The 21,484-nt window shown below is 45.8% G+C and overlaps 1 protein-coding gene across 14 annotated transcripts in view; it reads left to right on the top strand.

Moving 5' to 3' along the window:
* The window catches only part of MTMR1 (myotubularin related protein 1), a 64,258-nt gene that overhangs the window by 17,763 nt on the left and 25,011 nt on the right, over positions 1 to 21,484 (top strand). For 8 of the 14 annotated variants that reach the window (XM_077887628.1, XM_077887627.1, XM_077887637.1 and 5 more), the window contains 7 exons: positions 5,673 to 5,748; positions 8,607 to 8,701; positions 9,086 to 9,193; positions 11,663 to 11,764; positions 12,088 to 12,171; positions 13,209 to 13,358; positions 14,446 to 14,634. In XM_077887628.1, the coding sequence (XP_077743754.1) occupies positions 5,673 to 5,748; positions 8,607 to 8,701; positions 9,086 to 9,193; positions 11,663 to 11,764; positions 12,088 to 12,171; positions 13,209 to 13,358; positions 14,446 to 14,634 (804 nt within the window). Of the gene's footprint in view, positions 1 to 113; positions 141 to 1,875; positions 1,930 to 5,672; positions 5,749 to 8,606; positions 8,702 to 9,085; positions 9,194 to 11,662; positions 11,765 to 12,087; positions 12,172 to 13,208; positions 13,359 to 14,445; positions 14,635 to 21,484 lie in introns of all 14 variants that reach the window. The other 6 variants (XM_077887626.1, XM_077887636.1, XM_077887631.1 and 3 more) reach the window with 3 other exon arrangements.

Here is a 21,484-nt window from a genome sequence, read left to right as displayed (position 1 = left end):
GAGTATCAATGTAACAGAATCAGTTCCGTTTAGTAGTTCTTAAAATACAGATGTGGCTGTTATAAGTAGTGGACTGTCGCTTATATTTTCCTCATGATTTTCCTTCATTTCAGAATATTCATAAAGCAAGACAAAGATTGGTAATGTGCATGTGTTTGAACCTGAATATCAGATGTTGAAAATTAACCTATTTTTATTCAATGAAAATATTGTGGATTTTGACAGAATAAGTTAATAACTTGAGTTTAAAATGGTTAATCTTAGTGAAGCCAATGCAGTAGTACAAAAATTAGCAGGTTAAGTCAAATTCTTGTTATCCCAGTTGGTTTATCTTTGTTTAATCTTGTTTTTACTATGTTTCCTTTAGCTCGTGGGAATCATTTTCTCTCACTGATTCACATTGTTAAATATTAGTGTTTGGCTTTTCATTTGCATGTTCTTCGAACCACTGTGTGGTTTTCTGTTGTTTAGTCGTTCACTTTTCTGTTTTTAAAATTTGTATCAAAGAATGATTCCATTTTCTTTGTATTCAAAAACATGGAAATTTCAAAAACTCTTGCATTTTATTTATATTTTTAAAAGAGTATTTATTTGAGAGAGAGAGAGAGAGATCACGAGCAGGGGGGAAGGGCAGAGGGAGAAGCAGACTTCCCGCTGAACAGGGAGCCCAATGTGGGGCTCGATCCCAGGACCCCAGGATCATGACCTGAGCCTAGGGCAGACCCTGAACCGACTGAGCCACCAGGCACCTAAAAAAGAAACTGTTGCGTTTTAAAAATTACCCTGCTTTGAAGGGTAGCAGTACCAACTGGGTGCTAAATTCAATCTGATGACAGAGTGTAACAGTGTATTAAGGAGCTGTTTTACCATATTGACAGAAATGAAAGGTGATAAATAGTCAATTCTTTTAAAGCTTTTCTACTTCTTTGCTGATTGATTGCCTTTTAAAGAAATACAGTCATGGGAACCAAAGTTCCATGAAGAAAAAATATATCTATGTTAAATTTCAATTATTTGCGGCCCCAGGGAGTTGATTCGACTTTCAAAAGGGGTTATAATCTTGTCTTCAGCATTTATATTCTTTGTACCACCTGCTGAATTGAAAGCCCAGTTTTGAAAGTTTCCAAAGCAAACTGATTCTATGAAGAGGTTAAACTAAGCCTAGTATATACCTTTAAAGGAATTGGAAAACAAGTAACCTTGTGACCTTTCAGCTGTTTCTTTGAAGCACATTGGTACTTTAATTAGAAATCTTTACTATGGTATTGATTCATAAAGCACAATATTTATTTAGCAATAATTTACAGATTGTACATGTCTGTCTCCAGCATGTAAACTGTGCCTGTGCATGTGTGTGGAAAGTTCATGAATACTAGCGGACTTGAGCCCTGAATAGTAGTTCTTTAGAGTATATGAGCACTTACCGCATTTGAAATACACGTGTCTGAACTGCCTTCGTATTTTGGCTTGGTTTTGCCCTTTCCTTGGTTCTGATGGTATGCTTTATGTAGTATGAGCGTGTTACGTGTCTGTTATTTTGTTTCGTTGCCATATGCTATCGTATTGCTTGGTTTTACCAAAGATGGTCCATTCTTTGAAATCCATGATGTCTGTTTGCTTTTCCTTTTTCTGCCCCGACACAAACACAGAATAGATACTCCATGTTAGGCTGAGGATGCTCTAGAGGGTCAGCACACCATTTCCTTAACTGCAAGGGGGAAAATGTTGGGATTTGCAAAGCCGTGAAAGGTGTGTCAACTTTTACATGCTTAGTGTCTCTTTAAAAAAGAACTTCTGTCCTTTCACCTGTCTGTTTGCACGTGTCTCTCTTTCTCCTCTTTGCCGTTTCTTGTCCGTGCACCTGGTGCTGTGCAGGAGACTCAGGAAGAGCACAATGGCTACCCTTCTGGAGCTGAAGCTGATCAGGTGGCAAGTTCTACGTGTCCATCTGTCTGTAGCTACAGATCGTGTTCTTAGAAGCCATTTCATACTAGATTTCTAGATGATGAGCAGATGCTTTCACCACTACAGTAGTGCCCTCCTGTCCGAGTTTGGTAGATTCCGTTATGACATTATTTGCCAAAATTGGTTTATCCAACATTTTGTCACCCAGAAATTTAGTTATCCGTGCTGCTTGGTTTTCCCAGACGGGGTCAGCTGCGAGGTAAGGAGTCTCAGTCACAGCAGGACTCCGAACTGCCTTTACAGAGGTTGTGATTATGCTAAGGGTGCTCCTTGAGGGTGTTGACTTTGCTTTATTCACATTTGCATGGTCCGTGCCCAACATAGTTCCCGGTACCTTGTGTGTATTTGTGGAATGAGTCTATATAGTTTGCGTTGATTAATCAGAAGGAAAAAAAAAAAACATGCATCAAGTCTTCTGGAGTGCTTACTCTTTGCTCAGTACCTCAAGGCCCTCTGGAGTCTTTTAAAGCAGCAGAACTTTGTCCAAAGCCTATATAGAATCTCTGTATGTGAAAGCGCCAGAAGAGCAGCTCCAGGGAAACCTGGCCGGCCACCCCCATGCCCAGCTGTGCCTTTGTCTAGCCACCCTCCTTTGGTGACCCTGGAAGCACCTTGAAGAGCCCGATTTGAAAGCCAGTGCTTTTGGCATGCAGCCGTTACAGAAACTGTCTACCCAGCAGCTTCCATTCATGATGAGAAAAGTAGCAGAGAGGCCAGAGCCATCCAGTGGGCTGGGGTCCTCGGGGCCAAATTTGGGGAGTTGGTGGGCCTTCCGCTGGACTTGCAGGGTCACTGAAACAGGGTTTGAATGGGATCACCATAGGGAGTTCCTCAACTGGCCAACACGTGGAGCAGAGATACCAAGACGAACAGGTGTGTTCAGAAGATCAGTTTGCCCACAAGAATATTCCATTCTCTGATTATACTGTACATGGGTTGGATAAATCAAGGGTCAAATCATGTCTTGTGCAACTTAGTAGTTGCAGTCAAAGCTTAATATAGCACAAGTGTGAGTCCCATTTCCTAACACCAGCTTTATTAAGAGAATCTACTGTACTCACAAAATAACGAGCCTTTAAGAACTATTCTTCTCTTAAATTCCTATGCTAAAGCTAAATGTGTTTCCTATACAAAAGAAACCTTTTATGGGAAAATCAGAAGCAGTGGGATCATTTGTTTTGTTCTGATAGTTGCTTTTCCATCGCTTATAAAGCATGTCCTGGATTTAATTCTTATTAGTGAGAGGTTTGTCTCACTTGATCTCACCAGCACATTCATGCCTTATATAAATTCACAGGTATTTCAAGCCAAATTTAACGTGACCATCAGAAGAGAAGAGAGAGAGACATGTTTGATCTTCAGCCTCAATCTTGAGAGCCCTGTTACATTCTCAAAATGGTCCCAGTCTCTGGTGTCACCCTCTGCAACATTTTAGTCGCTGGTCCAGTGCTGAGGACTTGAAAGTGTTTGATGTGGCTCGCTATAAAGCTTAAAGTGAATCACATTCTCCCCCCTCTGCCCCTCCCCCTGATCCCCTTCCAGGTTCAGCGATTAGAACAGCTTGCATTAGTACATATATTTCAAAATAATCTATCCCAATTTATTTTTAAATATAAGTTAAGGAATTTAGGTCCATATATGATAATATATAGTGATTATAATAAGCTTTAACCATGTAATGGTTGAAGTAGCTTTAAACTTAGGTATCAAGTGAACTAACTTTCTGACTTTGTGTTATAAAATTAGTCACTGGTTCAGGCAAAAGAAAGAACTTCAAATTATGGCTTCTAAGAGTGGTGATATTAGTATTTCGAAAACTAGACATTTAGAAGCATAAATATCGGCTTATGCTTTCTTGATAAAATCAGCTGTATTAAAAATGAATCCAGTAACAATTCTCCACTTACCTTTAATGATTCTCTCTGTCCCTAAGAATTGTGACTGAAATGTCTTAAAAACCAATCTGGACCAAAAAAATCAAACTGAATAAAATTGTTCAGAAATAACCGTGAACCCTAATCTTTTTAATCACACATCTTGACAAAGACGATGGACATTCTTATAGAACAGACATACCCCAACCAACATTTAGCATGGAATTTGTTTTTTATATGTTGACCTTTTTCCTTTCTTTTTTTATAAAATGATAGAACTATGATGTATAAGTGTTTTTAAATTGACACTTAAATCCCATTAACAAAACATAGTGAAATATGCTTAGAATTAGGCAAAGAATCAGTTTTGAATTTTCAGTTATTTAGAATTTTAAAAGATGACCATTTTAAATACTTTGCTTCACAAAATTATGCTGAAAACATAGTATTGTCTGACCTGTTTTCTGCTGAACACTAGTGGCCTCCTGGTGTTTAACTGTGTTTTGGAGAAAGCAGCCCCTGATCAAATAGGTATGGGAAATGCGGCATACTCTAGCGCCCTCTTGCTGATATGGCGTACATTAATATGCTAGCTAAAGACTTGTCGCACTAAAATGTGAAAAACAAAACAACAACAACAAAAAAACAAAAACAAAAAAAACAACCCACCCACTTAGCTTTTCTTTAACCCAGCATTACCCAAACTTGGAAAAAAAAAGACCTATTCACATCTCTTGGGAATCTAATGCCCTACGAAACACAGCTTGGGGATTGCTGGGGGTTTGAACGCCTTATTCTTATTCGTGACACATTATGTCCGAGATGCCAAGGAGAAAGTGACCAGTTTCCTTGGCAGCATCTCACAGGGTGGCAGTAACTTGGAATTGGAATAGGCCCCAAGTTCAGGCTCTGGTCCATAGCTTTGTAGTTCGAACACCATTTTCTCAGCTCTCCTGAGCTAACTGGCACCATCCAACCTAGCTCCCAAGAAACTGGCTAGTGGGCAGCAGGGCCAATCTGGACATTTGAAATGTGGGCGTGTGTCTCTACAGCCATTCAAGACGTCATTTTCCTAGTATCATTGTAGCCAGGAAACCTGATAAGTCATTAGTGGCGTTGGTGAGTGTGGAATCAGCACAGAGTGAATTGGTTTGAGAGAAACCCGGTGAACACACCCTGCTCCACAGTAGTGCTGGACGTACTCCTGTCTGCCAGACGGGAGCGTACTCTCCCATGGCCTGGATGGGATGTGCACTGACAAGCCCACTTGCTACCCGCCCCACCCATCCCTACGCTTTGTGCACACACACAAAGCGTGGGTAGCTGGACTGCAGTACGAAAGCCTAGGGCTTTCCTTAGAAATGTTACTGCTATGAGACCCCTCCCTGGTTGCTTCCACTAGACTTCAGGGTTTCCCACACCGGATAAAGCTTACAGACTGGGTGATTTCTACAGCTAGCCAAGCACCTACTTCTAACGTTTATTCCATTTGTGTTAGTTTCATGCTCAGAAGGTAACCTTTTTCTGACCTTATTTCCAAATTCTGGAGGCACCTTATAATAGCTGTCTGTGTAGTGATTACAGTATCTATCTGTCATGTCAAGCCATTTCTGTATTAATGCTTTCTAACTGTGAATTTAAATATGTGTAACAACTTGCTAGAATATGCAGCATGGTGTCCTGTGATGCTGAGCTTTGAAATTGTCTCGTTAAGGGGAGGGGGCATACAGTTTGCACGCTTCTGTAGTCATGTAGCAAGAGCACAGAACACTACAATTCCTCCCAGGTATACAGAAGGAAAGTGAGATTTACTCCTGTTTGGTTTTTTGCCAGGCGCTAAGAGATGGAAATAAGCTGGCACAGATGGAAGAAGCGCCACTTTTTCCAGGAGAATCAATCAAGGCCACTGGTAAGTTTAATGAGTACACTTAGCTTATAGAGAGCCATAAAATGAAATGGTACTTTACTTGCGAGCATGGGTGATGTATGTGCTGGAGATCAGCCAAACCAATTTAATTAGGGGACAAATGGACTAGGTCCATTCATTCTTCTTAATGTCTTCATGACCTTAAGAGAGAGAAGACCATATGGGATCACTGTAAGTTCCAGTTGAGTGTTCGGTGGCATCACCAACAGAAGAGAGGCCTGACTTGTCCTGATGAACCAAAGGCTTGACTAGACACTCAGGGTGATGTAATGCTTAGTTGGAATCCTTTACTTTAAGGGTATATTGACAGAAGATCCGTGGCATATTTTAATAACAGTTTTGAGAACTTGGCAAAAAGAATTTCAGTGGCTTATGAGATTCCAGAAAGTACAATTTGAGCACAAGAGAAAGGGCATGTGTTGCCACCCTGCGCGGTAAGGCCAATGGCAGGAGTACTGCTCCCTCATCCTCCCTCTGGACGGCCCTGCATGTCAGCAGGCAGTCCAATGTGCTATGGGCAGACAGGAGGGCAGTGGGGTGTGACCTTTTCATCTCACAATTGCTGAGGTTGGGTCGGACAGTCTAGTTTGCCATCTGAGTGTTGCCGTCTTCCCTCGTGGCTCCCTCTCAAAGATGTGTGCTTGGTTTAAGAGTGTAATCATCTTGTGTCAGGAATGTTTGAGGGGTGCTGGGGTGCTGTAGTTGATTAAGCATCTGACTCTTGGTTTCTGCTTGAGTCATGATCTCAGGGTTGTGAGATTGAGGCCCATGTTGGGCCCAATGAGGAATCTGCTTCTCCCTCTCCCTCCATCCCTGCCCCCCTCCGCCTCCTCAAATAAATAAATAAATCTTAAAAAAAGAAAAAAGGGAATGTTTGAGTGGCTGGGCTCTCCCAGGACCTCCAAACAATACTGCTGCTGAGTATTCTAGACTGTGGCTCTGGACCCCGCTTATCCCATTGGTAGTTTTGAAACTTGCTTTCTTTCTCTTTCTCTCTTCCACTCTCTCTTTCACTCTTTCACTCTTTCTCTCATTCTTTCTTTCTTTCTCTTTCACTCTTTCTCTTCCTCCCTCCCTCCTCCCTTCCCTCCCTCCTGAGAGAGGCTGGAGGCAGGGGAGGGGCACAGGGAGAGAAGAGAGAGTATCAAGCAGGCTCCATGCCCAGTGCAGAGCCCTGCACAGGGCTCAGTCATCAGGCACCCTGAAACTCTTTCTTTCTTTAGCTTCTGGAACTTCTTTCACTGGTGGTCCTCTGGCCTTTCTGAATGACTATTCCTTCTCTGGGAGTTCTTCTAACCCTGCCTCCATGCTGCTTTTGTAATGATCTGATTAAAATGCAGAGCTAATTATGTCATGCCTCTGCTTCTTCTCCAGACAGCAAGCTACATAGATTTCAAGTGTACAACATGAAGAGTTTTGACACGTTATGCACCTGGGAAACCATCATCATAGTCAAGATAATGAACATATCCATCACCCCCAGAAGTTTCCTTAGGCCCTTTATAATCCTTCCCTCCCACACCTTCTCCCCCATCTCCAAGCACTGTAGGCTAATTTATATTTTCTACAGTGTTACAGAAGTGTAATCATTTAATATTTTCTTTTTTGTCTAGCCTCTTATACTCAGCCTAAGTATTTTCATAGCCATATTATGGAATGAGTCAATAGTCATTCCTTTTTACTGCTAAGCAGTACCCTATTATGCTACTACACTACAGTTTGCTTATCCATTCATCTCTTGGTAGATATTTGGGCTGTTCTACGTGTTGGCTATTACACACAAAGCCGCTGTGAACCTTCACGATTAAGTCTTCTCTTGCCTCATGTCCTATCATCCCTGCTGCACCCTTTGTCCCAACCACACTAACCTCCAACAACTCTGCTTTCCCCTCCCTCCCTCCCTCCCTCCCTTCTCCCCGTCCCTCCTCACCTCCTTGCTTCCCTGCTGAGCCAAGTGGGTCCTTTTCTGAGCTCTTACTGTGCCCACTGGGTTATGATAGCATTTGTGAGGCTGTCGTACAAATGGGGATTTTCTGTGTGGTGCCTCTTATAGGGCTTGGCTGCTTGTGAGTAGGAACTGTGCCCAGTTATCCCTAGAACCCCAACAATAGAAGCTGATCAGTGCATACTGAGCTGTAGAAAAGTTTAATGGAAGTGTTTTGAGAACTTGGCTGAATGACAGCTTTAGTGCCTTTAATGGTTCCACTCGGACTCCTCTGTAGCTGTATACAATCCTGCTAGTCCAGTGGAGTGGCCCTTAGAGAAGATGGTAAAGATATGCTATCTTTGTGGTAGGTGTGAGCTGCTTCTCACTCACAGGACTCCAGAACATTGTTGATGGTGATACTAAATAAGTTGATATTAACAATAAGAAAATAAAAACTGATATGGAAACTGAGAAGGAATTTGAAGCAAAGAAGTCATTTTCCATGCCACCGATGCGGTTCTGGCTTTTGTCATTTGTGAAACAGTTTCCTTTGGAGGTGTATTGGCTTTCCTTAGCAGGAATTGATGAAACCACAGCCCAGGGTCTCCGGAGTTTAATTACTCTGTTTCCAAATATGACAAATTTATCACTCAGGGAAAATGGTAACCACCTGGAAAACGATGACAAAATGTAACTTGTTATGGGGCCTTTGACTTAAAACCTCCCTAGGTAGCAAATCAGGATTGTGTTTTACAGAATGGAATTTTCTTAGAAGACTATTTGTATCTTTAATGTGATAAAAAATGTAAACTTCCTAGCAAAGTGGAATCACAGATATGTCTATTTGGAAACCTAAGACTTCTGGAAGTGCAAGTCTGTGGCAGAAGTTGCTACTTGGGGGTTTTTCTTTCAGTGAAAGACGTCATGTACATCTGCCCGTTTGTGGGCGCAGTGACCGGGACCCTGACAGTGACCGACTTCAAGCTGTACTTCAAAAGCGCGGAGCGGGTGAGTTTTTAAGTGGATGTGTCGTCTTTCACAGCCCTGCAGAGCACAACCCACGGTAAGGAGAGAGTACAGAGAGCCCTGAAATCCTGTCACCCTGACAGAGCCACAGGGTGGGGGTGGGGGGTTTCACAGGTGCACATTGGCAGACAGATAAGGCATCTGGGGACAATGCTGTGAACGTCATGCTTAGAGCTGGGGGTGGGGGTGACTTGAACTGTAGCCTTGGCATCTACCTCATAAAGCATGTTATCAGTCAGACTCCAGTTTCGTTGTTGGGGCCAAGGGGAAATGTGAAACAAATCTGCATTTTCACCCAGAGAAGACCTCCGGTATGAAAGCTCTGCTGACTGGCACTGATAGGCCTTCATTAATTTGTAAACCCAGGACCCGAATTTCATCCTCGACGTTCCCCTTGGCGTGATCAGCAGAGTTGAGAAGATTGGAGCGCAGAGCCACGGGGACAATTCGTGTGGGATAGAGATCGTGTGCAAGGTACGGTGTGGACACAGGCGAATCTGACGGGGCACTCAGCTAGCAGCTTTTTCTGACACATTCTTCACAGCCTTTGGGCAGTGAGGGTCACTGGGACTGTTAGTAACTACAGTGTTTTCAGGACTGAGGCCTCTTCAAATCTCGTGGAAGTTAATTCATACCACTCTGGGAGCTGTGGAGGTAAACCTCTTCTATTGAAGTATTCTAATCAACACAGACCTATAACCTAAATGTTGATGTTATTTGTTACATTTCAGAGAAACCAAGTGAAAAGCAGAGAGGAACACCTTTTTTCCAGTTTGTTGTTTTAAAACTACCCTTTAGAACAGTGGATAGTCAGAGACTTCCTGAAGGGACAGCGATAGTCTATATAGATTCTGTGATTAAAAACACAATGTGGGGATTTTCACCTGCACTGTGCTTATGTTTGGTTTTCTGCTCTCCCTCCAATGGGTTAAGTAGAAATGTGTGTGATGATTTTAATGATGACTAGTCATTTAAGAAGCACTTTAACTGATACATCTTATTTCCAAAGACTTTACCTCATGGGGTACGCTTTATTAACAACCCTCCCTAAAGTCCCAGGAAAGAGAGCCTGTGCAGAATTGCCAACGTCCCTTCCATGGTCAGGGTTTGGATTCCTGCCGATCTGTCTGTTTTGATCACGTCTCTGAAGACGGCTCCCTCTGGTTGGCCCCAGACTGCAGCTGAACCCATTTGTTTTTTTTTGTTTTTGTTTTTTTTTTCAGAGAATCCTTTACTCTTGTAGATCATGGATCTACTGGCATTTAGACTCCCTGTGGCCACTTCATGGCAGTGCTGTCCTGTGACAAATTACATTTGTCCTTCTCAGGCCAGGGTTCCACATGCTGAGCTGTGTGAAGCAGTTGTCGAACCTAGAGCAGACGGGTGATTCGATGAGCCCTGTATTTTGGGAACATGACATTTCCCTGTTAGAACTCTCCAGTAGCTTCCCTTCATCCTCAGGCTAGAGGGAGGACTCACCAAAAGCCTGTGTGTCTGAGCTGCATGATTGCTCTGTGCAGCTTCGGCCACCCTCCCCTAATTCTTGCTAGCCCAGTTCCTTTAGCTGTTCTCATTCACCTCGTGTGCTCCCCACCCCTGACTTTGGACTCTTCGCACATGCTTTCCCTTTGCTTGGAATGATTTGCTCTCTCAGCAATCCTAAATAGCAAGTGAGCTCAGTCAGCTACCAGGGTGTGTGTGTGTAGCCAGAGTAGCTTGGAGGGTGGGCGCATTGGGAAGTGACGTTGCTTAGGCGAGTGCCCTAGGGCTGTTGAATGAACATGTTTTTATGGCCGAGGTGAGCCTTTGCTAATAGCTGCTTTAAAATGTTTTCCAGCCTAGCATCACTAGGGCCACATTCTCAGCCCTCTCAGCTCATGCCTCAGAGCCTTGCAAGGTGTTAGGTTTGGTTTCTTTTAACAGGTGGTATGCAATTTCCAAGGTGTATAGGGAAGAGCCAGTCTCTCTCCAGCCAACCCCCAGCCACCTTGTTCCACTCCTGTCAGGCACCCACTGCTACTGATTTCCACGCATACCCTGTGTGTACAAGCCTGTCTGTGTGGTCTTTACAAATAGTAGTGGTAGTGTCTTAGGTAGCCCCTTCTGCCCCTTTCTTTCCTCCCTTAACAGTCCGTCTTGGAACTCTTTGGCCTCAACACACGCAGAACTTTCCAACCTCTGTCAACGGGCATTTCAGGCATTTCCATTTCTTCTCCATTATATACGATATTGCAGGAGTAACTTTGCCACTTCCCAAATTGATCTTGCTTTAATCTGCTTGTGGTCATATTTATCTTGAAATTTCCTGTAATGTTAAAGAAGAATGAGACTTTTGTGTTTAACTAATGGCATAGGTGTAAAAAGGTCAGGGAGCCCTGCTCATACGGGTCCTGGGGAGAAATCTGAGCCCCCTCACTTGGGCGCGCTCCCACGGGCTCACACTAGGGCTCTCAGTCAGCAGCATGTGTGGTGGGGCATTTAAGAAACTGATTTTGAGAAATGGCATTATAATTTCTGTAAGGAGTGCACCGAGGGACATAGTCTTTACGTGATACAGACTTCTGGCTCTGAGTACACAGAGAAATTTCTGTTTTATTGATGGTGCAAAATCTGCATTTGACTCTTTCGGCAGCTTAAAGCTACTGGCTAATTTTGTGGCACACCTTTTGCAGTAAGTGCACAGGCCCCGATGGCACATCTTCCAGGCACTAACCTTCTTCTTCCAATCTGATAACTTCTTCCCCCAACATGTCCCCTCCTTTGTTCCAGTTTCCTCAATTGCTGTTATCTTGTTGGAGGTGCTTTTGTTAATTGTCTTTTGTTAGTGGAAACAATCTCTACCATGAGAAATGAATAAAAATATCTCATGTGTCTCTTTATAGTATGATGTCTCCTCGTAGATAATCAATGTTCAATAAATGAGTTTTGCTAATTGTTTAATAGGATATGAGGAACTTGCGACTTGCTTATAAACAGGAAGAACAGAGTAAACTTGGGATATTTGAAAACCTCAACAAACATGCATTTCCTCTTTCCAATGGGCAGGCAAGTACACCAAAATAAACTTTTTTTGCATGGCTTTGTGTGTGTGTGTGTGGGGGGGGTGTCCAAAAAGTCATGTTTAATTATTCCTTTTTTCCAGAGGTTTCCTTTATCTCTTTTCTCTGTTTGTGACTAATATTAGAATATTTAAAATTTGTCAGTTCTGTGTAATGATTAAGGAAAGTGCCAATTTGTTGCTTCAAAATTTACAGATCAAAGTAGAAATCTTAAAATATTTAGCTCACAGCTGAATGAAGACCTTTAATGTTGAGTATATGATATAGTAAAGAAATACTGATGTGTTTTTGTGTGTTTTTTGTATCTAGACACTCTTTGCATTCAGCTATAAGGAAAAATTTCCAGTGAATGGATGGAAAGTTTATGATCCTGTATCTGAATATAAGAGACAGGTAAAGTATATTCCTCATCAGACCAAAAATAGTGGGTTGAGCATCTCTTTTTTACCAGGTTAGAAATGTAGTGGAGAAGAAACTGTTTGAAACAAGCTGTGCATGCGTGTGAGTTACCTAGCTTGTAGGCTCTTCGTCTCTGGGATGCTCCATTCTCTCAATGCCAAACTTTGATTATTCTGCTGTTCATCCTTTTTCCAGAGGGCAATTCGAGTACAAGCACAGGGGTTTAAAAAGCAAATGGGCCAGATGGTTTTTATTAGATATTCTGGTAATGAGTTGATGAGTAAGGATCAAAACCAATGGCTTAAATTAGATTAAGTGTATGGCGTGACTACATCAGTCTGGTATGGTGTTCTGTACCTAGAAAGCCTTCAGCTCATTGTCGGTTTCGAGATATTCCGATAAGATGCTATTTTCATAACATTTAATCTTTGTCTCCACTGTGTATTTGGTATGGGGATTTATATTACTTACTGTACACGTTTGCAAAAAGTTTCTGTGTCTCTAAAGAACTTTCATGGGTTTTTCAAAAGCAATACCATGCTCATTCTTTAAATAAAACACAACAAGAAATGTGCAGGATTGGGATTCTAGCATGTAACTTTTACCATTTTAAAATATGTTTGGAAATTCTTCTGCTTCATTAAATTCTTAAAAATGGATAAGACATGGGTTATGTTAGATAAACATATATTTACACTTTATTTTTTTTTTTAATTTTTTTATTTATTTATTTATGATAGTCACAGAGAGAGAGAGAGAGAGAGAGAGGCAGAGACGTAGGCAGAGGGAGAAGCAGGCTCCATGCACCGGGAGCCTGATGTGGGATTCGATCCTGGATCTCCAGGATCGCGCCCTGGGCCAAAGGCAGGCGCTAAACCGCTGCGCCACCCAGGGATCCCTATTTACACTTTAAGTAGCAGTGAATAACAAATTATAAGTAGATTTTAGGAGAAAATAAGAAATGGATTTGGGTCACACTACTTTTTGAAAACATAGAAGTTTGCTCTCTGCCCTTCTCTAACACCCTGCAGGGCTTGCCAAATGAGAGCTGGAAAATATCCAAAGTGAACAGTAACTATGAGCTGTGTGACACCTACCCTGCTGTCATTGTTGTGCCAACTAGTGTAAAGGATGATGACCTTTCCAAAGTGGCAGCCTTTCGAGCCAAAGGCAGAGTCCCGGTAAGTAATAAACATTATCACTTAGGCATAAACACAGACTGTTTTAGATCTAACATGGAAAGAAGCAAGACAGAAAAAACTCTAGCGAACAAAACAGAAAGTGGAAAAATATGCCTAAAGCCCTCTAAAGGCAGTTGAGACTAACAAAGGAGTGGCGAGAAAGAGCACGTTGTTGCATTAACAGCGTACATCGCTGGTTTTGTCGAGTTGTCTGAGAGCAAATTAACTTTCTTAGATGCTGAGTGGAATGCCTACAGCTGCGTGACCCAAATCCATAGAGAAGCCAGCAGGGGATGAAGTGTTTTAAACAGCTTTATTGAGGCGTTAACTGATAGACAAAACCCCTTGCACAGGTGCAGTTTGAGTGAATTTGAACATTCATGTACACCAATGACACTCTCACCATAATCAGGGAGGGAGTGAACGTTCTGGAGCATAGAGTTTGTGGTCCAGTGTAATCCCGAGTCTCTTGGCGGCCTAAGGAAGATGGGAGGTTTGGGGGCAGAGCTTTAGACCTTATAAAGGACTGTCTTTATTTTTTTTTAAGATTTTATTTATTTATTCATGAGAGACACAGAGAGGCAGAGACACAGACAGAGAGAAGCAGGCTTCTCACAAGGAGCCTGATGCAGGACTTGATCCTGGGACTCCGGAATCACACCCTGAGCCGAAGGCAGACGCTCAACTGCTGAGCCACCCAGGCATCCCAAAAGACTGTCTTTTACTTTGTCCTCCTGCCACATATGTGATCATTGAGATACAAAGATGCCTTTAAGTCAGGAGACAAAATAAAACTAGTCATTCAGATAGGAGTGGGGCTTGACTTGTTAATCACGGTTTGACTTAGTTTCTGTGTTGCTTAGAGTCACACAATTTGGAGGTGGAAGGGGATTTGGGGATCTTATCTAGTCAGACTTCTTTCAGTCTGACCCAGACAGTGGGTTCCAGGGCCACAGATTGGTTTGACCTTTGAGGAAAATATGCAGAAGAGGCTGTGCTTGAAAAGGTAACTTATTTTTACTGCCCAACAGTCAGGGCATATATTGTTTTAGGAATTGTACTAATGTTTGCTGCTTACAAACACTAGGTGTTATCATGGATTCATCCAGAAAGTCAGGCAACAATTATCCGTTGCAGCCAGCCACTTGTGGGTCCCAATGATAAACGCTGTAAAGAAGATGAAAAATACTTGCAGACGATAATGGATGCTAATGCACAGTCTCATAAACTTATCATCTTCGATGCCCGACAAAACAGTGTTGCTGATACCAACAAGGTACGTTGTTAATAACATTGCAGAAACAGTGCCTTTTTTCTCCTGTCATGGCCATAGATTGTTCCACAGTCCAATTAGACTGCGGAGTTCCTCCCCACCTGAAGGTAGGGTGTTTGTGATCAGCCTCTAGCTGTTCCTCACTGGTATCTGGCGTGTGGGGCTCTGTGCACCGTCTCTCTTATTGCTTCTCCACGATCCTGTGTGCTTAATTAATTAAGCAAAGACCCAGAAAGAGAATTCTCACCTAAAGAATCAAGTAAGAGTCTTAATGAAATGATTGTGAGGCCCTTGGAAGTCCCTTTAACCTGCAAACTATGACGATTGCTTGATTAATTCCTATCTGGTCTGAAGCTTTCTTTAGAATGGCATCTCTTATGTGAAACCAGGCAAGTATACAAAGTTTCCAGAAATCACATGCAGGAGTGTCATCTGCAGACAGCTCCCATTTTTTTTTTAATTTTTTTTTAAATTTTATTTATTTATGATAGTCACAGAGAGAGAGAGAGAGGCAGAGACACAGGCAGAGGGAGAAGCAGGCTCCATGCACCGGGAGCCTGATGTGGGATTCGATCTCAGGTCTCCAGGATCGCGCCCTGGGCCAAAGGCAGGCGCCAAACCACTGCGCCACCCAGGGATCCCGACAGCTCCCATTTGATCCCTAGTAGCTAAAGGGGCTGGGATCCTTCATGCCCAGCCACAGCTAAGAGGCCCTGCCCCTAGCACCTGCTCTCCAGGTAGGAAAAGCTCTGAACTGCGTCATTTCTGTTGCCCACGACTGCCTCTCTGTGTTGCTGCAGGCATGCATCTGGCACTCAGAGGACTTGGCCCTATGAGTAATTTCAGAGATCAGGAAGATGGTGGCAGCCCTTACCATCTCATCATGCTCACTTGTAAAATGACACTTGGATAACAAACGTGATGTGCCCCTACTAGGGGCAGGTGCTGGGGGGGAAATACCAACATAGATAAGGTGAGGTGCTCTGTTATAGGAAGTGTCAGCTCAGCATGTGGGGGTGAGCACAGGAGAGGGACAGGCTAGCCTTGCTGGTGAATTTGGGTAAGGCTTCATGGAGGAGGTGGCATTTGAACTGGCTTTGGATGGTTAGCAGGAAGAGGCGGGCAGGGGTACCTATGTGACTGTGTGCCAGAGCACATCACTCACAAGAATGGCAAGGAGGAAGACGTCTAAGGGTGTGGTCACCAGTGCCATGCCCAGCCCACCAGACGTGGCATTCTCAGTACCTGGGTGCTTGCTGGGTGTCATGGCTTGTGAGGTATTGGGGAGGCTGTCACACGATCTGCCATGTGGCCACCTGGTGTGGCCTGGAGAACATAGAGCAGCTCTGTGGGTGTGAAAGGTACCTGGTTACCTGCTCCATGATCCTAGGCAGTGACTTCATCTCTCTAGACCACAGTTGCCTCATCTCAAAAGTGAGAGTGACAGGATGTCTACTCCCTGGGGTAGATGTGAAGGAAGGCCATAGGGGACCTTGCACAGGTCCCGTCCCAAAGAAGGCATTTGGTTCACGGTAGCTGTCCTTGCTCCTGACCTCAGAGTGAACTGCTCTGTGTGCCGGACCTTCATGACCTCTCACCCTCTGGATCCCTCTCTCTGGCCTGGCCAACTCTGTCTCCTTCGCTGGTTCCTCCCCCTCTCCCTAACCTCCAAATGGCAGTGCTCCTTCAATCTGGCTGGGCTCCTCTTTTGTACTTGGCACCATCTCCCCAGGCCATATCCTCCGACTCCATGAGTCCACATACTCTCTGTATTTGGAACTTGATACCTGAGTTTCCATCTCACCCTGATTCCTCCTGGGATCAAGACAGAATTTCCATCCTGTTGTCTGGTTGACATCTCTGTTCAGCCATCTCCCAGGTAACAACCTCTACATATCCAACTGGGCCTGAGAGATGGGACATTGAGAACCCTGGGCCTCAGAACCAGTTTGGCCTGGGCTTTCCTCCAGGGTCTGCCCTTGATGCCCGGCTGCACCCTCAACAAGCCTCAGGTGCCTCTTCCGTAAGACGGGAGGAAAGAGTGTGCAGCGTCGAGGTGTACCAGGATGACCGCAGCACAGGGCGCTCCTAAGCTCGCCGCCCCAGGAGTCTGGCCCAGGGGTGACTGGGGGGTTCCCATCATGGAGATGATTGGCTTAGGGACAACGTAGGGAAGGACATGCATAGGATAGGAGTTTCCTGAGGCCTTGCACCGATTACCACAAACGAGGTGGCATGAAACAACACAGATTTACCCTCTCACCGTTTGGGAGGCCAAAAGTCTGCCAGCTGCCTGGGCTGTGCTCCCTCCACAGGCTTTGGGGGACGATGTGTTCCTTGCCCCTTCCAGCTCCTGGTGACTGCTCGGTGTGGAGCCACGGCATGCGGCTGGCCCCCTCTGCCTGCACATGGCTTCTCCTCTCTGTGTCTGCGTGTCCCCTCCTCCCTTCTTGCGAGAGGCATTTAGGGCTCACCCAAGATAATCCAGGAAGGTCCCTTCATCTCAAGATCCTTGACTCGATGACCTCGCAAAGACACTGTTCCCCAAAGTCACATTCACAGTCACAGAGAACCTTTGGGTGTCGATATCTTTGGGTGGGGGAGTGTTTTTCAGCCTGTCACGGGGAGGCCTTCTCTGTTAGTTCCCCACGCTCACGTGGCTGGTGGGTCATTAACCCCGTCAGTCTTCGTACTTCTCTAAGGACCTGCTGTGACCACTGCAGTACTGTCCCAGGCTAGGAAGAAGCACGAGAAAAGCTGTATTCGCAGAAGCAGTCTTCTAAACATCCAGTGGAGCAGAGGCCATCCTCTGTGACCTCATGTGGAAGAGACAGAAGCAGGATGCCAAATTGCACGTCTGGAACGATTTTATCTCTCATGGTGTTGTGTCTAGGAGCCAAACAAGAGTTTTTATCTGTCCAAGTCCCTGTTAGCTCTTCTGTATATATTATCGTGTCATCTGCAAGTAGAGATACTTTACTTCTTCCTTTCCAATTTGGATGCCTTTTATTTCTTCTTCTTGCCGAATTTCCTGGCAAGAACCTCTGGTACCATGTTGAATGGAAGTGGTGAAAGTGGTCATCCATGTCTTGTTCCTAATCTTACGGGAAAGCTTTCAGTTTTTCACCATTGGGTATATTAGCCACGGGGTTTTCGTGCATGCCCTTATCAGGTTAAGGAAATCCCTTTCTGTTGTTAGTTTTTTTCTGTGGCTTTATCATGAAAAGAGTATTAGATGTTCAGAGGCCTTTTCTGTATCCGTGGAGATGATCGTGTGTTTCCTTTTCCCTTCATTCTATTAATGTAGTGTATTCCTGACTGATTTTTGTATATGGACCACTGTAGTAGGTTGATTAGCATCTCCCCAAAATTCATGTTCATCCAGAACCTCAGAATATGACCTTATTCGGAATTGGGTTTTTGCAGATGGAATTAGTGAAGAGGAGGTCCTACTGGAGTCGAGTGGGCCCTCAATCCGATGGCCGGTGTCCTTAGAAGAGGGCCACGCAGAGAGGGAAAGTGGCAGTGTGGCCATACGCCGAGCAGCACCCACGATCGCCAGCTGCTACCAGAAACCAGGAGCAAGGCACATTCTCCCTCTGAGCCTCCAGTAGGAGCTAAGCCTCCCAGACACATTGGGCTTGGTCTTGTAGCCTCCAGAACTGTGAGGGAGTAAATGTGTGTTATTTTAAACCCCCTAACTGGTGGTTCTGTTACTGCGGCCCTCGGAAACTCCTACCGCCTGCTTACATTGGTGGAATAAATCCCCCATGGTCATGGCGTAGAATCTCTAATACACTGCTAGATTCGCTTTGCTAGTATTTCGTAGGGGCTCACTTCAGTCCAGTGTCTACATCATGGCCGGAGTGACCTTCTCAACATCTTGCTTTGTGTCTTGAGGCAGTGACATCTAGTTCCTGGACAGGGCCTCTGAAGCCCTCCACCCCCAGGCCTTCCTCCCTGTCTCCACAGACCCCAGGTGTGGGATGCTTCTTTCCATTCCTAAAGCATGTTCCCATGGTCATGTCCAAGCCTTTGCCTCCTTATCTGAGCCCTCCCTCATCCTTGGATGACATGCCAAAGATCACTCCCTCGGGGACATCTTTCCAGATGAGCAGAGGTCTGTCTGTGTGATGGTGGCCTGCACACAGCTGTGGTCCCTTCCGTGCGCATCCAGCGAGCGGGCTGTCGGCTCTGAGTGGCAGGGACTGCCGGGAGGGTCCCCAGAGCCCAGCTATTACAGAATAGCTGCTCCGCGACCAGAATGAGGGGCTGGCTGGTGGCTCGGGTTCCTCTCTCCACGGACAGTCACGGAGCTGATGGCAAGTGCCCTTGTATGTGGATTCCAAAGTCCAGACTCCATTGTGGAGCCAGTGTGATGGCACTGAGGGCTTTTAAGTCAGATTATTTCTTGAGAAAGTGAACATGGAGGGAAGGAATTTAGTTTTAACAATTGTGTTTGAGGAACCTGAGTGGGGAAGAGAAGGCTCTGGAACTCAGAGAAAGGTCAGGTCAGAGGTTGAGATTGGGGCCCGGTGGCGAGCTGGGTGTTGGTTGAAGGCTGGGGGCGGGTCGAGGTGAGGCCACCAAAGGAGTCTGGGTCATGTGAGCCATTGTGGAGGGCAGGAGAGGAACCCATGGGAGGAAGGGGCACTTTGGGTGTTAGGAGGAGACCCCAAGAAGGAGGGAGGGGTCCTCGATGCCAGGAGAGGAGGAGTGTCCAGTGGGAGAACTGGGTGGGAGAGGTGTCTTAGCTCGGGCTGCTTCGACAAAGTATCATAGGCTGGGTGGCGTGTGAATAAGAGACTGTTATTTCTCACGGCTCTGGATGCTGGGACGTCCAAGGTCAGGGTAAGAGCAGATTCCGTGTCTGGTGATAGCGCACTGCTTGGCTTGTACAGAGCCACCTTCTCAGCGCGTCTTCACAGTGCCCAGAGCAGAGAGGCCTGCTGTCTTCCGTCTCTTCTTATACGGGCACTAATGCCGTCAGGAGGGCTCCCCTGTCCTGACCTAATCCCCTCCCAAAGGCCATGCCTTCTAACACCGTCTTTTTGAGGATAGGGCTTCAACACATGAATTTTGTGGGGGTGAAAATATGCAGGGGATGTGTGTGGACTTTGGGTTCTGAGGCCGTGGGGATCCCGTCCCACCACTTTGTACCTTTGGCTCTCGGGTGTTGCCCACCCTCAAGGAGGCTTCCATTGGATCTCTCACCTGGGAACCCCCGTCCCCACTGCCACCGAGGACCAGCAGACTGATGGGCGGATGGCCTGACAGACCTTCACCAAGTGCAGAACAGCTGCTGGGAGTCCGTCCTTCAGCCGGCTGCTCCCTGGGGGTGTTCGGGTTTCTTTATCCTGCAAGGGTTGGGGATGGCCCTGCCGCCACTGCTGTCAGCTTATTCTTGGGGCCTCAGGGGCTAGTGGGTAACAGGGTCCCAACATCTCCAGCTTCCCTCTAGAACTCTGCTTTGCTCCCATACAGAGAGGTCTGGCCAGCAAAGCCTTGTCTTCCAGAACACTCTGGACCCCCTCCCCCACTGTTCCTTCGGGGGCACAGCTGGGGCCTCTTCTCACCCACCTTCCTCTTCTGGCTCAAGACCTCCAAGTGCCTGTTCTCTGCCTCTGGTTTCTTCCATAACCCCATTTCCTAATTGTCATTTGTCTCATTTGTATATTTAGTGATCAGTTTCTGGGCAACATGTTGCCTTGAAACACCGTCTCCTGTTTCTCCTCAGCACTTCCAGGAGGTCCTGGATAAGCTGGAGCCCAGCACACCATCTCACAGAGCGGCTTCCCCGGGCCTCGGGGTGCCAGCAGGCCTGGGCTGGGCCTGGTTTCTCTGCCTGGCTCAGGGCTCTGGACATGGGAGGTGCTGGGTGCCCTAGCGCTTGAGAATCTTGGGGTGGGCGGGGTGGGGAAGGCACTAAGCCTCGCGTGGATTAGTGTTAATTAAGATAACTGATTTTATTTTAGTGAATTTACTTAGTACTTAATCTGCGCAGCAGCCGTTTGAAAGTCTTCCAGGTGGGAAGGTCAGGGTGCAGAGAGGTGAGGGCCCAGTAAGTCCTTGAGTGCAAAGCTGGGATTACAAATCCATTTTTTGTTAAAGATTTTAATTATTTATTCATGAGTGACACAGAAAGAGAGAGAGAGAGAGAGGCAGAGACACAGGCAGAGGGAGAAGCAGACTCCCTGCGGGGAGCCCAACGTGAGACTTGATCCCGGGACCCAGGATCACACCCTGAGCCAAAGGCAGATGCTCAACTGCTGAGCCACCCAGGCATCCCTTACAAACCTATTTTTCCCTGCTGCGAGGCCTGTGCCTTTTCCCACTACCTTCCCCAGCAGCGTCTTCATTGGATGCTTAGGTGGTGGTTTTTACGAGAATGCCACTGTGCCGCGGAGGTGGGGCTGTGCTCCACTGCTCTGTCCCTCGTGGGTGTTGCAAGGTCTTCCCTGAAGGGAAGGCATCCCCTGCAGTTCTGTGGAATGACCTGACGTATAGCTGGCATCCAAATGTATGCACATCTTCTGTTCCCCCACTGCACATTCGCCACCTGCAGACTTTCCTTCGCCTTAGCCCCTGCTCCTACGTCCAGCTGATAGGGCTTGCAGCTGCATGCAGCCCAGCCTTCCCCGGAACTCCTTCCTTCCGAGTTCTCAGATGTGGCCTGTGGCACGGGCCTCGGCCTCTTGTGCCCGCTTGCTCCACGGCCTGTCCTGTGTGCGTGGGGCTGGGGTGCTGGTGCCTCCCACGGCTCCCTCTCAGTCCTGCCCCTGTTCCTGTGCTCCTGCCCACTGCCTGACCTTACCCCCTCAGGCTGTCCTGCCTCCTGTCCTCCAGCCAGCAC

The sequence above is a fragment of the Canis aureus genome, chromosome X, assembly GCF_053574225.1.
Source record: "Canis aureus isolate CA01 chromosome X, VMU_Caureus_v.1.0, whole genome shotgun sequence".
Lineage (NCBI taxonomy): Eukaryota > Metazoa > Chordata > Mammalia > Carnivora > Canidae > Canis > Canis aureus.
The sequence above is the reverse complement of the archived record's forward strand: the minus strand, read 5'-3'. Positions and strand labels throughout refer to the sequence as shown.